Source organism: Martes martes, assembly GCF_963455335.1.
Source record: "Martes martes genome assembly, chromosome: 9".
Classification (NCBI taxonomy): domain Eukaryota; kingdom Metazoa; phylum Chordata; class Mammalia; order Carnivora; family Mustelidae; genus Martes; species Martes martes.
The window spans coordinates 109220720-109247773 of NC_137896.1; the positions used below are offsets into that span (position 1 = coordinate 109220720).

Consider the following 27054-nt stretch of genomic DNA (forward strand, 5'->3'; position numbering starts at 1 on the left):
GTTTCGCCGGTCAGATTTCTAAGGTCTCTTCAGCTGAGTTTTGTACTTGACTTCCAGCCTGACGGCCATTTGACCTGCCTGCCAACTATTATTTTCTTTGAGGGTTTTACCACTCCACCCAAGTCTTCTGCTCTCCAGAGCTGTTGTGTGCGTTTCCTTTTTCCTTTTCACTTCACCTTAACGTCAGCCTCAGCCCTGGCTTACAACGCCGGTTTATTGTGCATCCTCTAAGGTTTCAGACCCGGGGGCGTTGCGGTGAGGACCTGAAGCCCAGGGCGCTCGGCAAAGTCAAGGTCCTCTGCAGGGTATCTGCTTTGTGCCAGGATTTCCGTCCAACCCGAGAGTCCCTGGGCCCGATCGAGGCCCGGAGCGCCCGACTGCACCCCCTACCCCACCCCCCTCCCGCGCCGGGTTCCAGCCACCTCCCAGGCCGACCGTGCGGGCTGGGACCTCGCAGCCGGAAAACGCCGCCCTTTCCTGTCGCCTACTCATTAACCCAGGCGGACTACTCGAGAAGGAAGAGACGGAGACGGATTAAGAAAATTAATTAACTGGGTCCAAGCTGGGCCTCCGGGCGGAGGGGCGGGGCGTGCTGCGGCGGTGGCCGGAATGACCGGCGGGCGCAGGTGCCTCCGAGGGCGGAATTTTAGGCTCCCGGGCCGGCAGCTGCGCCACTTGCGCCTCTTCGCGCGTCGGGGACAGCCGCCACCCGCCTGCCCCAGCTTCAGGCAAGTCTCTTTAGGGACCCCGCGGGAGAGGAAACACCTCCCTCTGGACTGGAAAAACCTGCAGCGTCGGCTGTTTGCGTGCCCACTTGCTCAGCCCGCAGACCCGGGAGTCTCCAGTGCGCCAAATCCACTCTCCGGGTTTTGGCAGCAGCTCCAAAGGGAGCGAGCTGGAAACTGACAAAACACGACCTTTCCCCCGAGCCGGGGCCACGAGTGGCTGGGGCACCCGGGGGCTGGGCAGGGTCGGCGCGGTCAGGGGGCCCCCCTTCCTTGAGAGTCACCCGCGCGCGGCGCCGGAGCCGCGCCGGGCAAGATCGGCTTGTTGGGACCAGGAGAGGTGGGCACAAGAGGTTTAGTGCAGGTGTCCAGGGTGCGGGCGGAGTCCCTTTGTCCTCGGGCACCCAGGCGCTAGCACCCCGGGGTCCCTCTTTGAACCGAGCTTCTCCCGCGACCTCTCTTTGTGCCGAGGGAGCTGAACGCTGCCGCTCGGAGCATAGCCGCATCCCTCAGGGTGACGCCAGGGCGGTAACAATGGGTGCCCATTGTACTCCGGCGGCCCGCAGGCGCTGCAGCGGCTGACCGCCCCCCCTCGGCCCGGCCCAGGCGCAGGTACCGCGGCGGGGTGGGTCTTGGGGGCCGCGGGCGCCCTCCGGCCCGCCCCGGCCCGCCCCCTGCGCCGCCGGCCCCGCCCCGGCAGCCCCGCCCTTCACAGGTTCAGGCTCCGCGTCCCGTCGCCGCGCGCTCAGTTGGCTCGCACCTTCCCTCGCGGCGGTGGTCCGAGCGGTCTAGGAGCCCAGCGGCGGGTTTGGAGCGCGGGCAGAGCCTAGAGACCCGCGGCCTCGGGCGTCTTCACGCCGACTCGGAGAGGACAGTGCTGTGAGGTGCCGAGCGGGCCGAGCGGTCTGGATCGGCGGGTAACGGGCCGGGACTGCGTGTGCCCTCGGGAGGCGTCCGTGCGGGGCGTCCCGCCCTGGGGCAGCTGCTGGGATCGTCGGGGTGGCTGGTGAGTAGCTGCCTGCCCAGGGCTCCTTCCTCTGCCTGTGAGTCTGTCCGATCCGCGGTCGTGGCCGCTTCCGGCGTGCGCGGGGTGCTAGGCTTGGAAACGCACAGGGAGCGGGGATACCGAGAGCATCGCCTTCCCAGCTGGTGTCCAAAGGACCAAACGGGGCCAAAAAGCAAACCGGGAGGGGTTCGGGTGGCACGACCGGGACGCAGAGCTCCACCATTTGTGCCCACCACTTTTCAGGGTGGGGCTGCACGGCTCCGCTGCACCCTCCAAGCTATTGACAGCCATTCTGGGCGCGTATTGCATTTTTCCATCTGAGAACAAACCGCACATGGCTACCGCTCCTCTCCCATCGTAGGTTGGCACCGGGGCCACACATGGGTGCACTGTGCAGATCTGCGGTGGCACTACGCCCCGGGTGCCCTCTCCTGCCTTGACAGGGGGCATTGTGGCTGGAGCTCCAACCTGCAGGTCTGGCAGTTTATAAATTTTTTTTTTTTTTTTTTTTGACGGTGGTTTCTGAACAGCTGAAGCGTTTTCAAGATTTTTTTTTTTTCCTCCTTGAAACTGCCTTGACATAGAAGAGTATCAGACATGTGAGGACGAATGGATCTGGGCAGTCAGTCATTTTTTTCGTTATGAATTATTGTACTCCATCCCCCTCTCGACTTTGGGAGGCATGTGTTTCATCTTATAAATAGAAAGTAGCATATTTTTTGGCAGGACCTCCTTTATACTGTACAGTCTAGGAGAGGTCAGTTTAAAAATAAATATGCACTTGAATGTTGAATTACCGAGAGCCAGGCTGTGGCTGGGACAAGCTGCGTGGACAGCAGCATCAAAGCCCGGAGCGCAGCTGTGTTGAAAAGAGTAAAAGCCCCAGAGTGCAGCCCAGGCTGACAGTCAAGTAATTACATTTTGTTAAAAAAAAAAAAAAAAGTGAATTAAAATGAAGGCGGGAATAGGAATGTCAGGAGGGTATTGCAACATGAATCTTTCCAGCTCTGGTGTATTTGGGGGAGGCGCTGCTTCTATGTACTGAGGGTGTTGGGGGTTCTGGGGAGGGAGGTGCTGGGAAGGGGGAGGGAACTGATGGATGTGTTAGGGAGACAAAGATTTTTCTCCCCACCCCCAACTTTTAGGCCTCACAATATTCAAGAGTTTCTTGGAGGTGCTGCCTTTTAGAAAGAACAAGAAATTAGGAGGGCAGCAGATGTCCCTGTTTGAATAGCAGGGCCAGTCTTGGAGACTTCCCCTTCACATCACAGGGAGACAAAAGGCTCCCTGAAGCTGTGATCATGCCCCAGGGGTATCTCGAAGGCCATTTAAAAGACTCCTCAAACGTTCTAACTTAGAAAAGGTCTCGTGTCTCACAAAAAACGCAGCTTCTCTTTTTTCCTGGACAGTTCTAGAGGTCTTCTCCTTGACACCTGTAATTTGTATGAGCTCCGACTGGCAGTTAAAGAATCACCTAGACCCCTCTGTGTGTGACACAAACCCTTTTCAGAATGGATCTAAACCCTCAGGAGATAAGTTGGGGTGGTTGTGAAATGTTCAGCATTGTCACGGGTGGAATTGCCTGTATTTGTATAGTAGAGGAATGGTGGAAAGTTCTTCATTAAGTCTCCCAAAGAATGTCAATTTCCTAAGGGGCCTCACTCACTGAATGCAACACTGAGTACCAGCCTCTGGGCTCGCAGATAAGAACTTTACAAAAATTTGGAAGGGTTTCTGAGTCCATGGCAGTTTCTGTTTTCCAGTGGTATCATCTGCAAGAGATTTACATTATGGATTCCATGATTGGAACATGGAGCTGTGGCTGTGGCAGCAGCTACAGACATGAAATCAGATGAGCTCCCCCTTCCCTCCAAATCTGAGCAAGGAAATTCTGTTTTCTATCTGTTTCTAACATAACATGTAAAGACAGCTAAAGTAGTGAGTGTTGCACTTTGTCTTTGTCTTTTCTTTTTTTTTTTTTTTTGCTTTCCACTGTAAATGTAAATGTGCAAGAAGAATAAATACAAAACCCTAAAATTTACCACAGGAGTGCTCGCATGTGCTGGTTTGTCTTTCTGCTGTCCAGCTTTCCTTTTAGCATGGTGTTTTGTTTTATGTCCAACGTGCTCATAAAAGCTGCCCTTTTTTTGCTTCTAGAATTCATGGTATTCAACAGCCGTGGGGATAAAGTTGTTTTAAACCATATCACCCGAAAATTTTTACCAGGCCATAAATTTTTCCCAAGCTCTGTGCCCAGCAGCCGTCACGTTTATCCAGTGGGTGAAGTACAATTCATAACCTGAAGAGACCCTCCAGAAAGACTGCTCTGATGTTTTCTTTTTAATTATTAAAATTCTTATTTTTGGTCTGATTTCGTTTTGGCCTGGCCTAATTCTTTTTAACCAGAATCCCGTGAACCCGATTATTCATTGATTGAATAAGAACCTCAGTTATTTTTAAGTGCAGTATGTTTGCCAGAAAACAAGGATGGTCATTGGAGACTAGTAGATTCAGCCAGATCCAAAATCTCCTTTACCAAGGACTGTAGCCCCAGAATTCTGCTAATACATCACGCTGTTCAGGACTTTGGGTGAGAAAGGTACTTCCTACATGGAGCCTGCCCTGAATGCCAAGCAATATTCTCAGCCCTTTACCTCGATTTTAACCCGGCTATTTCTAGCAGGCATGCTGTGAAGGAAAGCTGTTAATATCCCCATTTCACAGATGTGGAAGCTGAGGACAGAACTGTTTTATACTTGCCCAAAATTACACTAAAAGGAAAAAATCTAAATATGCCTATGTAATTTACTTGGCATGCAGGAGTGGCTAACCCTGCATGAATGTCATACCTCTTTAGGGTAAGGAAATGGGGGGAAAATCCTAAGGCTAAAAAGCCTCTCTGAGTCAGGTTCCCCTGGGCTCATAGCCTGGCTCTGGCACTTGATACCTGTGTGACTTTGAGCAAATTACTTAGCCTGCATACCTCAGCTTAGCGATTATGAAATAGGGATAGTAATATTAACTTTGAGAATGAAATGAGTCAAAAAAAAAAAAAAAAAGTAATGCACTCAGAACAGTGCCCAGTCCAGAGTAAGCACAAGAAAAGATTGATGGTTTCATTGTTGCTTTTAGTTTTTTTCTTAGGTCTTTAATGCTGGCTCTCTTGTTTAATATCCGTAACTACTCTTTGAGGTAGACAGTATTCCTCTTGTTTTCTGGATGAGAACACAGCCTCAGAAAGGTTTAGTAACTTGGCGAAGGTCACACAGCTGAGTAAGTAGCAGAATCAGGTTTGAATTCAGGTCTAGTTGACCTTGTGCTAAATACCACATCCCCACACCTGGGGAGGAGGGGCAGGGAGGCTGTGAAATCTGACTCCTGTGAGGGTTTTGGGCTTCTGGCGGTACTCTGGTACTCCTTTCGTAGTACTCCATATTCAAAGGAAGATGGCAGTCCCTGACAGCCTTGGGGAAAACCACGTGAATGATTTCAGTTTCAAAAATAGTTTAGTGTCCCAGCTGTGGCATCAGTCTTCTCCTGCAGTGGATCCAGCCTCAAAGTGCCAGAGTGAACCTGAGCATCTGATTTATGCCATAAATGAAGAGATGTGCCTCGTGGACCCAAAAGCAAAGAGGGGAAAGAAAAGCCCAAAACATCCAGAAGCGAGCCCAGGATGAAGTGGAGCTGGGGGTGGACCACATCGTTGCGCTGAAGTTCTGAGAGGCCGAGGTCCCAGTGTCCCATGAGCAGGGTGGACGGTCCCGTCCTTCAGGCCGGTGACCACACCCACAGTGCCTGGCCCTTCAATCCCCTGGCACCCAGTGGACCTTTAATACATGTTTCATAACGGCGCTGCCTTGGGAGGAGCTAAGCAAGAGGCAGGAGTCACCAGTAAGTGGGGCAGGAAGGTTCTGTCCTTGGCGGAAGTCGGGCCTCATTAACAGTTCCAAGTTCTACACAGGCCCCGGGCCCTGCCAGATAAGCGTCTGCTGAGACAGATAGAGGAAGGGGGCCTGGGGAACCTACCAGAGGTGGCCTGGATAACCCACAGGGGGCCGGCCTGGCCTCTGCTGCCTTGGACTTGTGGGAATGTGATTAGCGGGGGCGGGGAGCTGGGCTGCTTGGACCCAAGTAGGGGTTCTGGAAAGCATGGCTCGAAATAACTCTGGTTGCCTCAAAACTAGGAGCAGTAGCCTTCCAGCTGTCTGCCTCCATTTGGAATCTGCCCTTCTCCTGCCCCACCCTTTTAAAGGTTATGAAAAGAAACAGCACCCCACAAACCAGAATAAATAATAAAAGTAGCCAAGTAGTTTTACAGCAATAGTTGGGTACATTTCTTTCCTTTAAAAAAAAAAAAATGCCTTCCTTGGCCTTGATACATTTCTTCAATTCCAAGTTCACCAGTGTCTCATGATGATGGGCTGAGTTCGACAGTACCCCTGGTGGAAAAGCCATTTTTAAAATGAAACCACAGTTTAATAATATGAATTGCAATATTGATATTTTAAAAGTTCTCTGTTTCTGAAGAGCTAAGCAAACTGATGAATTTGGAAGCTGGTGACTTCTGAATTAGTATTTGTGGAATCTTTTTTGCGCACCCAAGTCATGGATTACTAGTAGAATTCTCGAGTTTCAAGTTTGAAATTGAAAAAAGCTGATTTTCAGTGATTTGAGCTTTGTTTGCATATTTGAGAAAGTCATTATTTGCCTTCTAGCCTTTGGTTCTTTGTTCAACTGTGTTGCAGTGAATCTGCAGTTAGCTAGGAGTACACCACCTACTTTGGACCCTGAGAGAGGAATAGCATCAAGAAAGGATTCTTTGGGGAAGTAGCTTGATGAAGGTCCCTTTCTGCGGGACTTTTCAGAGCATTTAATCTGTCACTGTGTTCAGTGAATCTCCACAGGGAGATGGTGTCCAGAGTCTCAGATCATTAGCCCACAGAGCAGTTGGCAGGGCTAGTCTGGCAGGAAACACACTCTGGGAGCCACTGAGCCAGAGGCAGAAGCCACACCAGGCAGTCTGCCCTGCGGAGCTGAAGAAACCCAAGGACTTTTTAGAGAACCATAGGGTGAGCGCAGGCCACAAGGACACACCAGAAGATGCGAGCACACCTGTCATTCTGCTGTTTGATCAAGTTAAGGCAAGACTGATGGAAACAATCACAGAGGTACAGGACGTGAGACAGCAGGGTCCGGTCTTAGCCCTGATCCAGTGTAACAGACCTCAAGGTCTTTTTCTCTTCTCATGGTTGAGCTGTTTGGTGCTAGAGCACCTCTAGCTGTAGACTCCAGTGAGCCCGGAGCATGACGCCGATCAGCGTAGCTCTCTTCCCGCTAATAATGCTAAACCCCTGGGTTAAAAACAGACGAGGGCGAATCAGCAGCGAGGCGCCCCGAGCCAGTGTGCACAGCAGAGAACTTCAAAGCCAGCCCTCTATTTAGACAGCTTACACACTCGGGAATCTGTCATGTTCTGGTGACAACTTGAAGGTCGTATTTGTGGACACATAAAGCCAGTGAAAAATCACTGTGTGTTTAGTTGAAAAAGACCTGTTCTGTTCAAATTCATTCTAATCATTTAGGCTGCACACATTTTTTAAACAAGGCATTTTTGGTTTAACGTGGCTTTGCCATTTCAGAATATATGATTTCTTTCCCTTTTTATTTGTTTATTTTAACTTTCTTGACTTTTTTTTTTTTTTTTTTTTTTTTTTTGCCAAGGGTCAGTTCAGACACATAACACTGATTTTAACACAGCAGGAGATGGGGCGCGACTGGCCAGCTGTGTCACAAGGCAAAGCCCAGGTCTTCTCTGGGCAGGCTCTGCCCCTGCCTCTGTGAAGCTGTGGAAGGGGAAGGTTGGGGGGGCAGGGGAAGCAAATGGATGCTTTCCAGGCTCTTTTCTGGCTCTAGGCTGCTGTCTTTCTCTGACTCCTTCTTCCCCTTGTATCCGAGGCATTTCCACAGTGTCTTCTACTTGGTAACACTTCCTGCATTTAAATGATCATTTATTGCCCCTCATGGCGACCTAGCTAGACTCCTGGCTCCTCAAAAGAAGGGGCAGAACCTCATTTATATTCGTTTTCTTTCCTTTTTTTTTTTTTTACAACAAAACCTAGTGGAAAAGTAGACAGTCTAGCCCTGGCCTGTGACATGACTCTGCCTCTGGCTCGGTCTTCTCTTAGTGTTGTTGGGCCAAAGTCACGTTCACATAGCAGCTTACTCAGATCCTGGCCTCATAACATTACTCTTTCCCAGGTGACACACGCGTGTTCGAAGGGGAGCAGCACCGGTCCTTTGGTCCTGGTGGTAAGGGTCACACAAGGTGCTCCAAGAAGCAAGCCAGCCCCAGAACTTACTTCTTGACTGGGTAGCAGGTGGTGGATGTGAGTGACTAGCCAGGGGCTGGATGACGCCAGGTGAGCTCTCAGTGAGCCCATCGGCTGCAGCCACATGGCCCACCGTGTGCCTATCACAGCACCAAACTGCCAAGTGGTTTTCTTGCCCTCAGATGGCTTCAGAGTGAAATGTCTTCCATGATAACGTTGATTTTTTTTTGGCTTCCTGTAAATTTAGTGTAAGTTTGTGTTCATGGGTGGGTTTTGTTCTGTCCCATCTGTGAGCTGCCCTGAGGGGGCAGGTGGGGTAGAGCACTGCCGACATGTCCCCGGGGCAGTGGGGGGAGGGAATTGGTGACTTCTTTCCAACTCCAGTTTTTTCTCAGAATTAGGAATTATGCTTGGAACTAGAACACCCCGGGGGAGGGGGTGGTTCACACAATTTAAAACAATCAGTTTATGCATGTGGCTAGGTCCCGATACCTAAAAGAAATAAGGTTGGAGAAAAATCCAAACAGTGAACTTCTGGCCTGGCCTCTTCCTTACACAGTTCTGGGTTCTTGGAATGATTAGTAATCCTTGCTTCTTCCACTGATTTGTCAGCTCATTGCCTAACAGAACTTCGTCAAGCATGTGACATGTGTTATCTCTGCCTAAGAAGACATGGTTACTGTCCCCACTCTGCAGATGAGTAAACTGAGGCTCCCAGAGAAAATTACTGGCATTGCTTTGTTCCCTTAATTTGGTACCAGGAAAGATAGGAAAAGATGATGGACATTTTAGAAGCTGGTAACCAGTATTTTGATTCTAAGGATGCTCTTAACTTCATTAAAAAATACTCTATTTTTTCCTTCAAATTCCCTGGAAACTAGGTGTTTCTGCAGACATAGAGTCACAGACTCTAACATTTCACAGATGGAAGGGTCCTTATTTTGGCCCTCGTGTCTCATTCTGACAAGATAAAACCAGGGCTCTAAGAGTTGAGTGACAGAAAACGAGTCCTTTTTCTTGGCCCAGTTCTCTTTCAAACTTTCTTTTTTCTAGCCAAAGCAAAGAAAGAAAATCTTAATATAAACCCAATCTATTAACAGATTTTAGAATTTTTTTTAGTGCAAGAGGGGGAAGAAATGGGTAGGGAAGTTGGCCCTACTTTTCTCAGTCTCCCTTCCTGTCACCAGTGACCCAGAGGTGCCTTCCTTGAGCTCTAAGCGTTCCAGGGAACACGGTGTGAAGAACATGGTCATAAAGTACTTCGCCATACTAAGGACAGATAAATCTTACACACAAATCTGTGATTCTATCATCTCTGCGTGTCTGTAGCTTGCAGGCACTTGCCAGGGACTGCTCCTTTAAGTTAGGAGCATGGCTTAGAGGATGTCTACTCTAACTTCCCCAGGCAGAAATGCTTCCTCCATCCCTCCCCTCTGGAATCCCAGCTTGGGAACTCCGACTCAGCGGGAAAGCCTCTCCCTTTCTTCAAGCTGATTAACTCAAGTTGTTTTAGACTTCTTCTTCAGATACAGCCCCACCTGGCCTCTCCGTGAACTTTCATCACATGCCTGGTTCAGTCCTGGGTACCATACAGATTCCCTCTCACCTGACAGCTTACCAGATATTTAAAGAAAATAACTAGAGGCCCTTATGTTTTTCTTTTGTGACCAGTAACCGTTGATTGTAATTTGCCCAACTCCAAGAAGTCCCATTGGTTCTCAAGGCTGGGAGAATTATACCTGGAGAGAAAGGATGCCTGTCCATTTCCATTTATAGGGGAAGATAATCTCGCCCCATGTCAGAGGAAGGAATTATCCTCTGAGCCAGCTGGAGGTGGGAATTCCTTCCAGTTGTAGAGACTGTTCACAGGGTGGACACAAATCATTTTATTGATGACTGCTACAGAAAACATTCAGGGAAGAAATGAAAGTCATTTTGGTAATAGAATGCTTCCCCTCCTTCATGTTGAATCTAGTAGATGGTCTGGTCTTTCCTTCGGTATAAAGATGATGCTGGGTGTCTGCACAGCACTCAACTCTTATAAACACCTTTGAGAGAAGCAGGGTTGGGGTAATGATCTCCATTTACGCAGAAGGCAACTGGCCCCCACGTGTGTCTGGAGTTCTACAAGGAGCCTGCAAGCCTGGCTCCAAGGATTAGCCCAGGTGCCTTCTCCTCTAAGGCCTAGAACCGCAGTGAGAGCTCTGTCTGCTGTTGTGTTTGCCAATATGTTCATTCATTCAATAGGTGTTTTTCTTAAGTACCTGCTCTGTGTTCGTCCCACATTGCCATCCAAAGCAACCCTTTTCTGTAGAACGTCCATTATAGTCCCTTGAGGTTTCTTTGTACCTCTTGGGCCAGATAATCCAAAATTCCCCTTAACCCATTTCCTTTTGAAAGGAAAGGTCAGGAGAGCGAGCTCTTTGTTTCTCCAGGGCCTCATTCTTTAAGATTGACTTAAATATAACTAGCGAGTCTGCATTCAGGGGAAGGTATTGTCAATTTATTCTTGAGTCTTGCCTGTCTCTCTGAGACGCTATTTGCACATTGTAGTCAAGGATAGAAGCCCTTTCCCTTTCAAATAGCACGATGACAAATATTCTTTGCCTTAATCCCGAAGATCTGTAAGAGCCTATAGAATTACTGGAGCTTGCATTGATAGCCTCTAAGATTCTTACCCTGCGTGGATAGAGAAAGGCTAAAATGTCTTACACATGGAAAAAGGGAAGAAAGCCTTTCTCACAAGAGGCCACAACTCCGTTGTTAAGTGATTTTCTTTTCTCCCCCATAGGAGTCCTAGAAAGATTCCATCTTGCATTTTCAACAGGATGGGCGGGGAAGGAGGAAGTCAAGGAAGTCTCTTTCAAACTTTCTCATTGTTCATTCATTCAACAAACATTTGTTCAGTGCCAGCTATGAATTAAATCTAGTTGTGTCTCCCCAGAAGCAGGTAGCCTAGTGGGAGACCCAGTAGTAATAGCAGCGAAGTGTACTGGCTGGTGGGTTTGAGGTATAAACTAGGTGCGGTAGAGGCTTGGTGTGAGAAGCCTTGGGGGAGCTGGCAGGAAACACTGGCTGCAAGGCTGGGCAGGACCCCGACTGCTAACGCGGGCCTCACACGGGTTGTTTTCTGTCCAGGTTGTAAGGGTGGGCTGGCCATTGAAGACGGAGAGTAACAAGGTCACTTGGGCATTGAGGCTGGCTCACTCAAGGAGATGAGGTGGGGGCACCTGGGTGGCTCAGTGGGTTAAAGCCTCTGCCTTCGGCTCGGGTCATGGTCCCAGGGTCCTGGGATTGAGCCCCGCATGGGGCTCTCTGCCCAGCAGGGAGTCTGCTTCTATTCCTCTCTCTCTGCCTTTCTCTCTGCCTACTTGTGATCTCTGTCTGTCAAATAAATAAATAAAATCTTTAAAAAAAAAAAAAAGCGATGAGGTTGGAGGCGGGAAGACAGGTGAGGTGGGGTGGCAAACGCCCTTTGCAGGAGAGCGGTCTTGAGGCCTAGAAAAGGCTGAGGCCCTGGGGTTGGTGAGGGGAGACAGCAGTGGGCCTTGAAGTGGAGAATGAGGCAGGGAAAGAAGTTAGGGATGACAGCCGGGTTTGGGATTTGGGTGCCTTCCTGCCATTTACCGAGGGGAAAGTATAGGAGTCTTGTGCTAGGGAGGTAGGAGGAAAGATGGCACATTCGTGTGGAGTAAATTGAACAGGAAGTGCCCCAGTGGGGGGCTGGGGAAGCCAAGTGAAGTCTAAAAAGACCAGGGGAGGAAAGTCCAGTGCTGTCTGCGAAGGAGCGGTGTTTTCTTTGTGTTTGTTTTGTAATTTCTAGCTACTGATACTAGTGTGCACAACGAGTACCTTGAGCCCACGCCCAGCTCCCAAACTTGTCAATAGCCTATCCAAGGAGAAAAGTCCACTGATCCTGTCCTTGATGGTTACGGCAATGTCAAAGAGCTTCTGGTAACTCTCTTTTGATTTCTTTACTCATCTTGTCATCGACGGGCCTTGGTCTACAGAGCTACCTTTTGTAGTTAACTTGAGACTTGTTATGTGTGGGCTAAAGACACTGACTGGGAAGGTACCATTAGAGGGGATTGTTGAAGCCACGTGCACGGTTGTGACTGTGGAGGGATTGTTAAGGGTTGGGAGATGGACAGCAACTGTGCAGCCCTGTGGAAAGGCCATATCTGGGGCAGGGGCTCAGACTTTTTCCGTAAAGGGGTCAGTTCATAGTTCAGACCTAGAGGGCCACATAGCCTGTTCATGACTACTCAACTCGGACCTTGTCCTGTGAAAGCATCTCTCCAGGGGTTTCCCAGCCCCAGCACTACTGAGAAGTGGAGCCAGATAATTCAATGGCCTGTGCATTGAAAAATGTTTAGCATCTCCTGTGTTCCCACCCGCTAAATGCCAATAGCACCAACCACCCCCCAGTCACGAGAATCAAAAATATCTCCGGATATTGCCAAATGTCACCTGGGTGGGGGTGTGAAGTCACCCTCAGCAAAGAACTACTGAGCTACAGACAACATATAAATGAATGGGCATACATGTGTGCTAATTAAACTTTATTTACACAAACAGGCCAAGGTCTGGATTTCGCCCACAGACTATATTGGCAGATGCAGGGTCTAAGGGATGGATGAGGGGAAACCAAAAGGGTTTATTCAGTAGCACGTGAGGGCCTCTGGTGATCATTGCCCAGAGGAGGTTCTGTCGGGAATCCATCATAAGGAGGAGATTTTTATCAACAGTAGCACTTACTCATAGCACCTTTGCCTTCCTCGTTTTTATTGAGCTTAACACCTACCTGAAGATACCAGACATAAAATCACAAAACCAGAAAACAAAAATAACAAATAATAGGCTCTTTAAGAGTCCTCAGAAAGCTCCCACCAGTGCATTACCGAGCCTGGATTACGTGAGGTGACTTAGAGAATTTTCTCTGGGAAGGAAGTGACTAAAGCGGATCTTGAGGGATGTTATGAGTAGAGGTTGATGGTAAGAAGGTGGGAGGACATGCCACATAAGGAACACAGGGTTTTTAGTTTCAGAAAGTTGCAGGGAAGTGAAGTGTCCCCAGTGAGGGAAGGGAGCCATTGTCCGCAGTGAATGCCGCATGGTGGTTGAGTGCGCCTGGTGCACGTGCTTCCTCTGGGAAAAGAATTAACGGCGCTGAACACTCTTTTCTAGAACAGGATGTTTGTTTTTCTCTTCAAGCCTCAGGGGGCTTTCGTCACTGCAAAATTTTTAATCTTTTGGCTTTTACATCAAGTCAGATTCCTTTTGACAAAATTCTTTTGGCTGGTGTCTAGGACCATTTTATTCATTCTTGGTTGCTGACCAGGTGCAGGTACTATCTCTGCCTCTCGTTGATGTTGAGATCATAGTGTATCGCTTCTTCTTTGTCCTGTCAGACCTGGAGGCAGGTAACCTGCGCCGGTGGCCATTCCATTCTAAACTCACTTGCATGCCAGTTGTCATGTTAGCCAACCAGGAGCAATTAAGAGCACAGACTGCGGAGTCTAGCAGTGGCTGAAGTCCTAGCTCCTCCACGGCTTTGGCTGATTGACCTGAGATATGGGCTTAATCTAAGATTGTTTCCTAACAGGTACGTTCAGTACCCGCCTGGCCCGTAGCAGACACTCACATGTTAGCCATTCATGTCCACCAGTGTAAATTCCTTAGAGAAACAGGCATTTCAAACTTGCCACTTCCTTGCAGATCCCCTGTAGACTTGGCCTGGGGGTTGGCACTTGGGGAGCAAACCAACTCATCCCTCATGATGGAAGGGGGGTAGTAAGGGTTACGGGTTTAAAAACTTCTTGACTTAATGTTCACTGTGTGCTCTGTATAGTGGGAGGGAAAGAGAAGATCCAATTTGTGTCCATAGAAGAGCCTGGTTTGCCTGGTCTGAGAGGATGTTCATTCATTTATTGAACAAATATTTGTGTATAGATATTTCCGTACAAATAGCACAAGGGAGCCTGCCTTGAAAGTAGATGGAGAATGGGATGGCCACTGCCGGCTTCCAAAGATAACCAGTGCTGGTATGAGGTGGAGAAGCCATGTTTCAGCCCATCTGATGAGAATGAATGATTATCCAGGGCTAGGGTAGGTTGGGAGAATAACGTGGAAGATCCCATTATCTGTCTTTTGTCCCTAATAGACAAAAAGAGTAATCAAGGGGCCTAAACTTTGGGGCCAAATTCTCTTTTTGTGTTGATAGCGTCATTGCAGCTTCACAGATCAGGTGGGCTCCGCGAACCATTCACAGTAATGGCGTCAAGCTAGAGTGCCTGCCTTGGTCCCTCTGACTAGCCCCGACACCGTGCCCCATGCAAAGCTAGTTGTGGTACATGAGTCAGGCATTTTGAGAGAACCTGTCCTCCTCCTGCCTTGCTCCAACACCCAGGGATCAATGTCCATATTGAGTCCTCCCCAATAACCGATTTTAATAAGGAGAAAGGGTGCGTAATGGCCCATCTTCAAAAGTGCAGACTTTTCGAGGTGGAGGTACCGTCTTCCAGTTCTGCCTCTAAAAACCCTTTCAACTAGTACAATTAGGTCCTATAAATGTGAGGCGTGTACACGAATTAGCAGTGAGTCTCCCATATGGTATTTTGTGGGTTTCGACAAAGCAGGTCGTAAAAGAAAAATAAATACAAGCTGTTGCTGAATCATAGACGAGACATCCATTTACAAATAAGCGAAGGTGAGCTGTGTCAGACTGTTTGAGTGGGTCCATAAAATTGAGTCCGCTCGGTCTGGCTGTGAGTCCATGGGCTTGAGGGCTAAGGGGCTAGGGGCGGAGCTCACTGAGTGTCACCATCTTGGCACATACAGCAACGCCATGCTCAGCTTGGATGATACAGGAGAGGATAAGAATCTCAAAATAGAAATGGCATCTTCTTATCTTCTCATGGGTGGAGTAAAATAGACCAAAAATACGAAAAACATCCCTTCAGGATGATGTTTATTAAGCATTCCTCTGGTTCCTTTTTTTTTTTTCTTTTCTGTCTTGGATTTTGATTGAAGTTCAGTGTGAAACATCTAACATCGTGATTTTTTTCCCATGAATTTCAAATTCTTTGATGCAGAGAAGCCCTCCTACAGACCTTTGCGGAAGGACTGGCCTGAGAGCCCACACTGTGGTAACGTCTTAGCGTTTCTGAGCTAGCCGCTGGTCATCCCTCTGTTAGTAAAAACATGGCCATCTTCAAGTAGAAAGTCTTCTGGGTAAAGTCTGTGAGCGTTTTCACAGGCAAATGTGACAGGAGGCCATCAATGATAGTGTCCCTGGGTGGGAGACAGAATGAGCAGGGACCCGCCATGCACCACGGAGGCGGCCTAGGATCAGGGCTGCTCCCTGTGACGTCCCCTAGACCTCTGTCACACACCCCACAGCCACCCACTCCATTTTTGAGAGAAGCCAAAATCTAGGTGCTTGGACCTTCTGCCCAGCAATCCTAGGGCCTCAGAGGACAAGTTAATTCCTTTTCTATTACAGTTAAATGAATCCTTCAGATTCCTAAAGATTAGTTTTCCCTCAGTCTGAGTTTTTGTTCAGCTGCTCCCCTCCTTCAGCTTCTCACATGTCATGACCAAGTTCTTTGTCTCCCTGTTGGACTCCACAGAACATGTAGGAACATGTTTCAGGTAACCTTTATCCCTTCTGAAGTGTGGAGTCCAGGGGCGCCTGGGTGGTTCAGTCGGCTGAGCTTCCAACTCTTAATTTCAGCTCAGGTCGTGATCTCAGAGTCATAAGATCCAGGGCTAGATCCAGGGCACCACCCTTAACTCAGAGTCTCCTTGCGACCCTCTCTCCCTCTGGTCCTCCCCTGGCTCTCTCTCTCTCTCTCTAAAATAAATATTTTTTAAAAACCAATAAACTGTGACGTCCAGGGCCAAATACAGTTTTCCAGGTCTTAATCACAGTAGCGTTATTTTCCTGTTGGCGGCAGAGAGAACTACCCCAAAGATGGTTGGGAGTAGAGAGGTTCATCATCCATCCCTGGGCTAATGGTTCAGACTTGAAGGAGGACCCGTTTCATTTTTCTGCTTGGGGCCCAGGTGGTGTGGCAGTGCTGGGTCTGGGTGCTAAGAGGGGAGGCGAAGTGAAAAGTGATCAGAAGCTAGGATGTCCTTGAAGGATGTGACAACGAAGCAAGCAAGGGGAAGTCCGCACACACTCACTTCCCGAAAGTAGAAGAAAGGAAAAAGCCCGGAGGTCCCTCGGGGTGGTTTCTCCACCCCCCACCTGCCCCTGTTTTTATGCATGTGTGTTTCAAATTAACATTGCAACCTGTTTCATAAGATGTTAGAACTTTTTTTATCCTCTGTCCACTGAGAGTTACTCTAAAAATAATTAGTGGACCAACCAAACATTCCTATCTTAAATGGGGTTTTTAAAATCGAAACCTCTCTGTTCTTTTCAGATGAGTTGCCAGTCCAGTCAACTCTTAAGTGATTCAGGAGCTGATTTTTTCGTGTGTCACTTCTTAACGGATCCCTTTTCTCTCCAGCTCCCGGCCACTACCCTGCTTTGGTCTTTCTGGCATCGTTCTATTTGCCAAAAGGATGGTAAGGAAGTGAATCAAAGGGCTGCTTCAGGGTTTTTGTTTTTTGGTTTCTCTTTTTTTCATTGAATTATTCCTGCTGTGATGATTTCTCTCACTAACAAGCACTGTCACTTGGGCTTCATTCTGTCACCAGAAAATGGAGTGGGTTAGCGTCGTGCCGGAAGGACGGCCCAACACTCCGCCATTCTTATCGAAACTGTGACTTCCCCTCAGGTCCTTTTGTATCCTGGAACCCTTGCATGTCTCATAAATTCCTGTAAGCGGGGCGTGTGCATTTGCAGCTGGACTCTGGGTCCCCACATCTGCCGGACGTTCTCTCTCACCTTGATGAAGGGTGACAAACCACTGGCCAGGGAGTTGACCCCTTTTGTTGGCGAATCTGTCCGCTTCCAGTGCCCAGGGACTGGGACCTTTGTTTTCTAGGGGATCTAATTTCCCAGATGAGTATTATCTCAAGTATCATCGAAGGGGGGAAAGAGGAACAAAGAGTGATCCAAGAACACAGAGAGAGGGATTAGCAATCATGGAGCGTTCAGATTTCAGGGTCAAGAGGAGGGTTTTTGAGGAAAGGCTACACATGGGAAGACTTCTTTCTGTTTTCCTGTTTCTTTCTTGCCTTCCTGACTTCCTCCTCTCTGACCTTCTGTCTTTGGATCTGAGGAAAACAGTGGGAGTAGAGGAATGATGGCAACACAAGAAAGCTGGAGAGCTGGGGGAGCCCCCCAGTGTAGGCGGGCAGTGTCCTGCGGGTGTTTCTGTACCAAGTGGTCGCAGTAGTCCTGCCCGATAGGAAAAGGCCAGCAGTTCTCTTCATCTGGTCTGTGGAACAGCGGAGGGCCTGCTCAGCAGTTGTGGGAGAGTAGTTCACACCTGGCCTGTGAGTCCCTCCTTCCTCTCTCCCACCCCATCCTACAGCAGACAAGCCCCGTTCCTTCTGGGCAGAGGTGTCAGCCTGACTTGGGCTCTCCCACTGGGATTCATCCTTGCTCTGCCCACTGCCACATTGGTCAGCTGCCAGCGGCCTCCTGGAGCCCAGGTCTTTGGTGAAAATGGTGAGCAGGGACAGGATTTTGTGCTGGGCATTTAGGACCATCCCATCGCAGAGTGTCGTCTGGGTCACTAGCTGCAGTCTGGACAGGAGCAGTCTGCCCCAGCCCGGCGCCTCTTCCTGCCCACGCTTCCTTCCACCTGGACACTTGCTGCATCCTTATGTCTCTTGCCCCTTGCCTTTTCTCATTACTTTCTGACCACAAACCCTTCTTGGGAGATCTTCATTCTGCCAGGTCCCACTGCTGCCTCTTAAACGTGACTGCCTGGTCCCCGCAGGAAGAGGCGATTTGTCCCTTGGCCACGCTCCGGTGAGACAAGCTCTCCTTTCTCGGCGGGGCTGCCACCCTAGGTTTCGGCTTTTGAACACATTTGCCCCAGAAATGTTTGTGTTACGATCCCATAAGTCAGATTCAGTAGGCTTTTCTGGGACCTTTATATAAAATTCACTCCAAGCTGCAGCCTGAGCCCTAAACAGCCTATTTTGGTTTTTTGAGTTTTTGTTTATTTGTTTGTTTATTTATTTATTTGTCAGAGAGAGAGAGCGCACAAGTAGGCAGAGGCGGAGAGAGAAGCAGGCTCCCTACCGAGCAAGGAGCCCGATGCGGGACTTGATCCCAGGACCCTGGGATCATGACCTGAGCCGAAGGCAGCAGCCTAACCGACGGAGTCACCCAGGCATCCCTATTTATTTGTTTTTTAAATAGCTAATTGCTCATTCAGTCACATGTTTCAAAAACCCCCAAACCCTAAAAGGATACACAGTGAGAAGTTTCTCACCCGCCCGCATCTGTCGTATTCCATCCACTCCTCCCTGCGGGCAGCACCGTTATGAGTTTCCTGTGTGTGTTTCCAGCGAGACTTCATAGACCTAGAAGCCAGGACAAGGAGGGCTGTGTACTTTGGCACAAGTAGATCTGTATACTTCAAAGACCGATATCTCTGAGCTCTTTCTGTATCTGCATACAAAGACCTGCTTCCTCCTTTTTAAGGCCTGTATGATACACATTTGTATTAGATGCACCTTAATTCAATTTAACCAGTCCTCCATCAGTGGACAGTTAGGCTGTTTCCAGTTCCAGACTGTTGTAAATTCCTGAGTTGATAATCTTGTATATGGATTATTTCCCATATATGTAAGTCGGCCAATCTCTGTAAGTGGAATCCTGGTGTCCAAGGCATGGGATTTGCAGTTGTGACAGATGCTGCCAAACCCGCTGCTACGTGGGGGGCATCTGTTGGGGCTCCCACCATCGGTGTATGCAAGGCCTGACCCCCCCTCAGTACAGTGTGTCACCACACATCTGTATCTTGAACAGGCTTTGCAGTGTGCCCCCTTCCTCACGGGGGAACTGACTTAACTCCCGGAGAGTGTGCTCGTTCAGCATCGGGACCTTCAACTCGAGCCTGGCCACTTGGCTTCGAGCCTTGTAGCCAGGTAGCCTTGGCAAAGGGACTCAAGACTCATCATCTGCCCTTCAGTGCCTCATTTGTAAAATGGGGCTGGTAACAGCAGCCTCATGGGTTCCTGTGCAGGAGCTAGTGTGTTGGAACAGTGCCCAGAACACAGGGCTGCTTGCAGTAGTACTCAGGGTTGGTGGTTCCCAGGAGTTCCCCGCCCGCTCCCCGCCAACCCAGGACCAGCCACTTTGTTGCCACTGAAGAAACTGCCCGTTAGTTTCCTGTACTGGCAATGGCAGAGAAGATGTGGGAAGAACAGTCAGGCCAGGAAGGGGAGGGGGGCCAGTGATGTACATTGGCTGAGAAGCCTAGGAGCCCAGAATATCCAGAAAGGAGGGGAGGAAGCAGCCAGTGTAAGACGTGCTCACTATTAGATTGTGATCTGTGGGATGGAACATGGTTGCCGCGGAGTGGAGGAGGAGGACAGGTAAGAAGTGGGGGGGGAGGGGGGCGAGCTCCATTTCCCCAGCTTTACATCGCGAATAGCGACTCATCTAAAGTTGTAAAACTGACATTTTTGTCCAAAATTCCTTAAAAAAAAAAAAAAAAAAAGGCAACTCCCGTGTATTTGGGAGCTCATAGCACCAGCGCATAGTAGAAATTCAATACAAATTATTGTTTGCAAAGTCCTAGAAGGCACATCCCTGTCAGACAGTAAACACTATGTAAATATTTATAGAAAGAAAAATGCTTTTTACAGTATCTTTTCTCTTCTTCCCCTCCAGTCTCACTGCCTGCTGCTTATGTGGCCCTCACTCACCAACCCTTTCCTTTCTTTTTGTCGCTTCCTTCCCACCTTTGTGTCCATGCCACTGACCTAAAACCCAGCTTCGACCAGGCTGAGCCAGACTCTGATGAGGGGCTTGCAGTGCCCATGGCGGTGGCCGTGGTCATGGCCGTGGCCAGGCAGGGAGGGAGGGCTGGGTGTTCCTGCCCTGAGCACCTTCCGGGTGCAAGTGTTTCCTCTCCCCTTCTCCCAGCTCACCCAGTCCTTGTTCAAGTGCAGGGCAGTGGCACGGGATCCTGTCATCAGGGCAGAGAACTGTTCACTGGCTGCATCCCCCGTGGTACTTTTCTGCATAGTTTGAAGTACTCTCCCTCCGTTTCTGGCCTCGCATAACCTTGACTCCACGGGCGGCCCTCGCTTGCCCCTGCGTTGTGGTGGACACACTGTATCTTTCCATGGCAGCTGTCCTCCTGGCCGTGTGTGCTGAGGACACCACTCCAGTGGGCAGCTGTCCCTCGGGACGGCCTCCCACCTTCAGTGGACTCGGTGCCCCCAGCAGCGCCTGCGAGTTGTCATCCACTGTGCGGTGCCTAGAGGCATGGGAAGGCAATACCAGCTACCTAGGGTGGCGGGGCCCTGGGCTGTTAGACACTTAACCAGGAAGTTCTGAGGCTGGGATCCAAGGCTTTGGATTTGTAACATTTGTGACAGCCACTAGACTCAAATTCGAGGGAAAATAGAGAACGTCTGGACCCGCTGGCCTGGCTTCTTACACACGCATGTCCCATTCTTCGGTAGCGGGCATCTCTGTTAGTGACACGGTGTTTCCTTGGGACCCTAACCTCAAGTGGGAAGTGGCACCTCGGGGAGCTTGTTGGAGCCAGGGCCTTCGTCAGGACTAAAGAGAATGAAAGATGGCAAGTGTGTGGTCCCAGGTGACAGCTAGGTTAGCGAACTCTGGGTTCAGACCCCCTCACGCTGCCAGGGCCTCCTCCCTACACACGAAGGCAGGGCATGGTGGGCCTCTCCTGCTCATCGTTCTCTGCCTTGTTGAGCTTGGGTGCAAGCCAGTTCCCAAACAGAGCTAGTTGGTCCCTTGCCCGTGGGTACCAGGGCACAGTTCTTTCCACCTGCCACAGGGAAATGAATGTGAAGCTCCTGCCGAAAGGAAAGAAGTATGCAGCGGATACAGACGGCTTCTGGCTGCTACAAAGCAAATGTGTCTGGCTCTCTTCAAGCCACCACCTGACTCAGCCCTCCAAGTAGTTATTTATTTATTTGCTCCACTGCCCGTGGGAGAGGACCGCGATGGGAGAGGTCTCAGCTGAGCCATTTCAGGAATTCCCACAGTGGGAAAGGTTTTAGCTTCCCCGTGTCAGCTGACGTGACTGAAGAGTTAGAGGATTATTTTTAAGAGATGAACAGTTTCTCCTCTGTAAGATGAGAACCTGGAGCCGCACACTGCCTAGCTTAGCATTTCTGATTGTGCTGAGTGGCATGTGCAAGGAGGGGGTGTGAGCTTTCCACACCAGTAATGCGTGACCACAAGCTTGGCGGCTTACATCACTCCCTTGTGATTGTCCCATAGTTTCTGTGGGTTGGGAGTCCAGGCAGGGCTTCGCTCTGGGGTCTTATCAGGGGGTGAGCCAGTTGTCAGGGCTGCCGTCTCATCAGATGCTCAACTGGGGAAAGAATCCACTTCCGGTTTCCTCGGGTCGTTGGCAAAATTCATCTCTGTCGGCCCTTCCCCTCCATGGCAGCTTATCCTTTCAAGGCCAAGGAAGGGAGACTTTCTCAGTCTGCTAAGATGAATATAACCTAACCAAGGGGGGAGCATCCCATCCCCTTTGCCATATTCTGTAGGTTAGAAGCAAGTCCCAGGTTGTGCCACAAAGGCATTAATGCTAGGAGCCACATCATGGAGGTTTCCTTGGGATTCTGCCCACCTGAGGGAGAGGATACATGCTGTATCAGTAAATGTTCCAAAAGTATTCCCAAGTGAAGACCCAGCCTGTTATAGATGATCACAGTGTTTTTTTTTTTCTGTGAAAAGAAGCCATTTGATCTTTTCCTTCCATCTCAGAATGCCTCAGGTCCTGAAACCCTTGGTAGCCCAGTTCTCTGCACCGCGACCTGATTCCAGCTGTAGCTCTTTACTGGCTGTAGGTGATTGAGAAAGGGTGATTTTTTTTTTTTTTGACTCCTGAATCCCTGTTTTCTCATATGTAAGAATGCAGTTCGCTCCCTCTAATAACCACTGTCACTTAGTAAATATTTCCAGTCCCTTTGCTTATAGGACTGTTTGCCGTATTGCATTAATTTTATTTAGACATGGAGCTCAACGACAAAATACTATCAGTCTTGCTAGCGTGAATACCAAACAAAAGAGAAAACACATTTGAAGGCAAATCCACTTGCATCTAGGAAGCTGAAATCACTCTGGTCATGTGCTGACAGCAGTGCTTAGAATAGAGGAAAAATCTAAAATCTTAGACACATGCAAAGAATTGTGTCCATAGCCATGTTTAGAAAGTGCTGATGTCATAGGTGTGAGATTTTTCGATCTTTCTTTTTTTTTCCTTTTTCCCCCTGAAATAACACTGTGGTTAGTGGAACCTTAGTAGAAAACCCGAAGATGAAAGTTTCTATCCTACTTGATGGAGAGAGAGAAGACAAAATCAAGCATGGCTCTTGACAGAACTGCTCCTGCCATTATGCACAGGTTCTGGTGAAAAAGGCGGGCCCTGGTGAACCCCAAAGGGCAAGGTGCTAACTATAACCTGCTTTGGTTTCCTTTTTCCAGGTTTCTCCCCGCCGTGGAAGGGGTTGGATGATGTACCTCGCTCTCTGGGACGCCCCACTTGGCTGTAATCTCAGGAAGGCCTCTTAAACCCCGGCTCATCTCACAGCCACTTCTGGAAGCTACTTGAGAAAAAAAATAATGATGTGACCGATCCTCTCAGGAAGGATTTTCAGAAACCCAACATCCGCAGAAGAAAGTGGCCCATTTCCCTTTTGCAAAGTAGACATTCTCGGATCCCAAAATGCCAGCCAAGACACCGATTTACCTAAAAGCAGCCAATAACAAGAAAGGCAAGAAATTTAAACTGAGGGACATCTTGTCCCCCGATATGATCAGCCCTCCCCTTGGAGACTTCCGCCACACCATTCACATTGGCAAAGAGGGCCAGCACGATGTCTTCGGCGACATCTCCTTCCTGCAAGGGAACTACGAGCTGCTCCCAGGAAACCAGGAGAAAGCGCGCCTGGGCCCCTTCCCTGGGCACAGCGAGTTCCTGCGGGCCAACAGCACCTCCGACTCCGTGTTCACAGACACGCCCTCCCCGGTGCTCAAAAACGCCATCTCCCTCCCGACCATCGGAGGGTCCCAGGCACTCATGTTGCCTTTGCTGTCGCCGGTGACATTTAGTTCCAAACAGGAGTCCTTTGGGCCGGCCAAGCTGCCCCGGCTCAGCTGTGAGCCGGTCGTGGAGGAGAAGGCCCCAGAGAAGAGCGGTCTGCTGGAGAACGGAACAGGCCACCAGGGAGACGTCTCATGGGGCTCCAGCGGCTCCGCGTCACAGTCCAGCCGGGGCAGGGACAGCCACTCCTCCAGCCTCTCCGAACAGTACTCTGACTGGCCGGCCGAGGACATGTTTGATCATCCCGCCCCGTGCCAGCTCGTCAAGGAGAAGACGAAGTCCGAGGAGTCCCTCTCTGACCTCACGGGTTCTCTCCTCTCCCTGCAGCTCGATCTGGGGCCTTCCTTTTTGGATGAGGTGCTGAATGTCATGGATAAAAATAAGTAATGGACACTGTGGACTCTTGTCCTTTGGGGGAAAAGGTATCAGAAAATAAAAACTAAACTAACCACAGTCAAAGAGAAGAGCTTCACTGGCTATGTGTGCAGTTATGTGTGATGGGTTTTCTAAAATCATGTTCCTACGAAATATTTTTTGTACCTGTGATGCTCTGTTTGCAAAAACAATTAGAAAAACAAAACAAAACAAAACAAAAAAAAAAACCCCGTCCTGGCAGAAAGGAAGTGAGTCAGTCAGAACCCATTTTCGGCGGGCATTCCTAATGTTCAGCTCACATTTTTGTGTTTCCAGAAACGTAAGAACTCTGGCTCGGCCAGGATTGGCACTAGCTACGAAGGGCTGCACAAGTCACGTTAAAGAACTTGACAATACTCCAGCATTTTCTGAGCAAGAAGAAGTCAGAATTTAATACCTAAGCCTTTTTTTCTAGACTCTTTTCTATATTACCTTATTTGGGCTCACCATAGCGAATTCTTCAGTGTTAAAACTGTTCTCTGTTTTCACATTTGAACAACTCTATGGGTTCGGGGGATTTTCTCGTAGCTCTTATATATCCCGATATATTCTATCTATATCGCGCAATTTTGACCGTCAGCTACATGTTGGTAAGACACAAGCGAAGTATTACTGTAACTAAGTTATTTTTAAAGTTAAAATATATTTTTATGTGCCTTTGGCTTTTTATTGCAGAGTCTACATTTTATAGCTCCTACATCAGATGTTGTCATTTGACTTATTTCCATTGGGGTTCCATTGTAAGCTGCGTATGTATATGTTTGGAAAAGTGTATTCATACTTAGCGTTATTTCTTTCTCTTCATCTGTTAGCGTACTTTTCACAGCATCCAACAATGGATTGTTAAGTTTAAAGGCATAGGTTATTCACGATGCTTCTGCAGAGACTGTGGGCTACACCATATAATGTTATTTGGAAATATAGGTATTTTAGTACAGTACATACTTGCATTACGTAGGTACTTCATGCAACACAATAAAGAGTAAATGTTAAAATGAAATTGCTTGTTTATAGTAATAACAGGGCTAGAAAAATGGCTTCTCTAAAGTGTATGTGAGCCTTTAAAATAAGAGGTGATTTTCATCCACTCTGCAGTTTTAATTTTTTGCCCAAAGGTTTGAGATTCCAGAAACAGGACCCTTCAGTTTTAGGAAAAATGAACATGTGAGATCAGAATTTTTAAGTCAACACTTATGCCAGCCTTTCAGGACTCATTTCTGTGAATCTCTTAACCTTACATTAACACACTTTATAGCAAACTCTTGTAACCCCAGTCCCATCCCTGTTGGACAGATGTTTCCTTGCTGCAGGTGCCATATAAACAAGATTAAGGACGCTAAAAAGAAGGCAGTAGAGAACATCCTCCCCCCACAAGGAGAGATGCCTGAGGACGTCAGTTAAGGAAACAGGAAGAGGAAATGTACACAGTTCCTGCCCTGCTGTCAACCACCCTTCCCCTCCCTTCAAAGTCCAACACTTGCACATAATAACTTTCATTTCTCCTAGAACTATATCCCTGAAATGACTTCCTCTCCCAAATACGTCAATGATTGTCCCACCTGGTTTGGAGTTGTTGCAATTCTAACATCTGATGGCCTGAAACAACCTCTGAACTTAGCAGGGACACACAAGACAACTCACCAACTACAAGAGGAAACCAGTTTCTCTGGAGCACAGAGTACCTGCCTTAACTCCCCAGCTGCATTTCTATCCCACGATTTTCTAGCATTCTTTTTCTGTTCAACCAGAGCCTTTGAACACTCCCCATCTTCATTTACGGTCACATTCATTCTCATTTTACTCTTCATCTGCAGCATGACCTCAAGGAAAAGATAAACTACTAGGTGAAACAGTAATGTTTGTGTATTTCCTCTGCTTGGGTTTGTTTGATAGAATCTAAGTAATAATGCATCCTAGCTGGTATTTACTATTATACTTTCTCTGGCCCCTCTCACAGATAGGATCCCATTAAGTTCGGTATAATTGAGAGGGCACAAAGATGCCCCTGTCACAGAGGAAGCAGAGCCACAACCTGCTTATGATTTTGTTAAGTCATTTCTCCATGGCAGCCCTTCTAATACCTGGTTCTTTCTCCAAGGAGCAGGTGCAGAGCTGGTGGTGGCTTTCTGCAAAAAGGCACTTTGAACTTGGCACCTGCTGAGAGCTGAATTGATGTTCTCAGTCTGTGTACATCCTCCCACTTTAAACCTAATGTATCGAGATGCACGTTATTTGCAAACTCAGAATGATGAGCCACCTGTAACCCAACAACCAGAAAAGAGACCATGCAATTTGTGTGAAGTAGAGACTCTTTGTGTTGTAGGCGAGGTTCTTGGAGGTGATCTTTTCCTTGGGCGATGAGACCTAACAGAGGACCTGCTCTATTATTTCTGCCTCAAATTATTTGCTTTAAAAAAAAAAATCAAAACACCAGGGTACTTAGCTCTTCCCAAATATAAAGCCATAACTTAACACATTTCATTGAGTCAGGCCCCTGGCAGAAGACTAAACTGGTTGAACAGAAATCCAGGTCTCCAGAGTCATGGTCTCCTTTATGTTATTCAAACTTAGAGTTTTTTAAGTCTCTGCACAAAAATGCTTGAAGTCATGGAATGGAGGAAGTCATGAATCCATTAACTTGGTAAATGTTTTTAAACAGACAAAAGAAAAGTATACATTCCATGATGGCTTTGCTCCTCCTAATATGAAGCCTGGTAAGACTGAATCATTTTGTTGTAAAACATACAAACAATAAAGCAAGTTGGCTTGATGGTTTCTCTCCAATAAGAGTTTCTTTTTTGGAAACTGTTACCAATCTATTCCCTAATTTAGCAGTTCTAATAAAGTCCTCAGACTTTAGAATGAGTCTACCAAACTAAAATGAATGATCGACTTATTTTTTTTTTTTAGATTTTATTTATTTATTTGACAGACAGAGATCACAAGTAGGCAAAAAGGCAGGCAGAGAGAGGGGGAAAACAGGCTACCCGCTGAGCAGAGAGCCCTATGCAGGCCTGGATCCCAGGACCCTGAGATCATGACCTGAGCCAAAGGCAGAGGCTTAACCCACTGAGCCACTCAGGCGCCCGATTTTTTTTTTTTTTTTTGACAAGTCAATAGGCCACATACAGAATTAGGTTACTGGCTGCCCCCCTGTGTCACCACCCATACTTTTCGACCAGATCCAGCAACACAAGAGAAGTTTCCAGATGCTAAATGATAAGCTAGCATTGACCCAGACAGGTAGGTCGCCTTCTGGTTTATTTGGCTGTATAAGGCTTGAGAATGTCCCAATACCCAAAACAATATTCCCACGTTAACTTATGTGTGACTAAGCAATACAGTTA

At 48.3% G+C, this 27054-nt stretch overlaps 1 protein-coding gene across 3 annotated transcripts; it reads left to right on the top strand.

Moving 5' to 3' along the window:
* Nucleotides 1-511: 511 nt before the first annotated feature.
* CDC42EP3 (CDC42 effector protein 3) lies at nt 512-27054 on the top strand. 3 transcript variants are annotated; one of them, XM_080814859.1, is made up of 2 exons: nt 512-728; nt 22675-27054. In XM_080814859.1, exon 2 carries the CDS (start codon nt 22916-22918, stop codon nt 23678-23680), a length of 765 nt encoding a protein of 254 aa, XP_080670985.1. In that variant the 5' UTR covers nt 512-728; nt 22675-22915; the 3' UTR covers nt 23681-27054. The 3 variants fall into 3 exon arrangements, with proteins under 3 accessions (XP_080670985.1, XP_080670984.1, XP_080670986.1); XM_080814858.1 differs by lacking the exon at nt 512-728 and adding an exon at nt 940-1731; XM_080814860.1 differs by lacking the exon at nt 512-728 and adding an exon at nt 998-1065.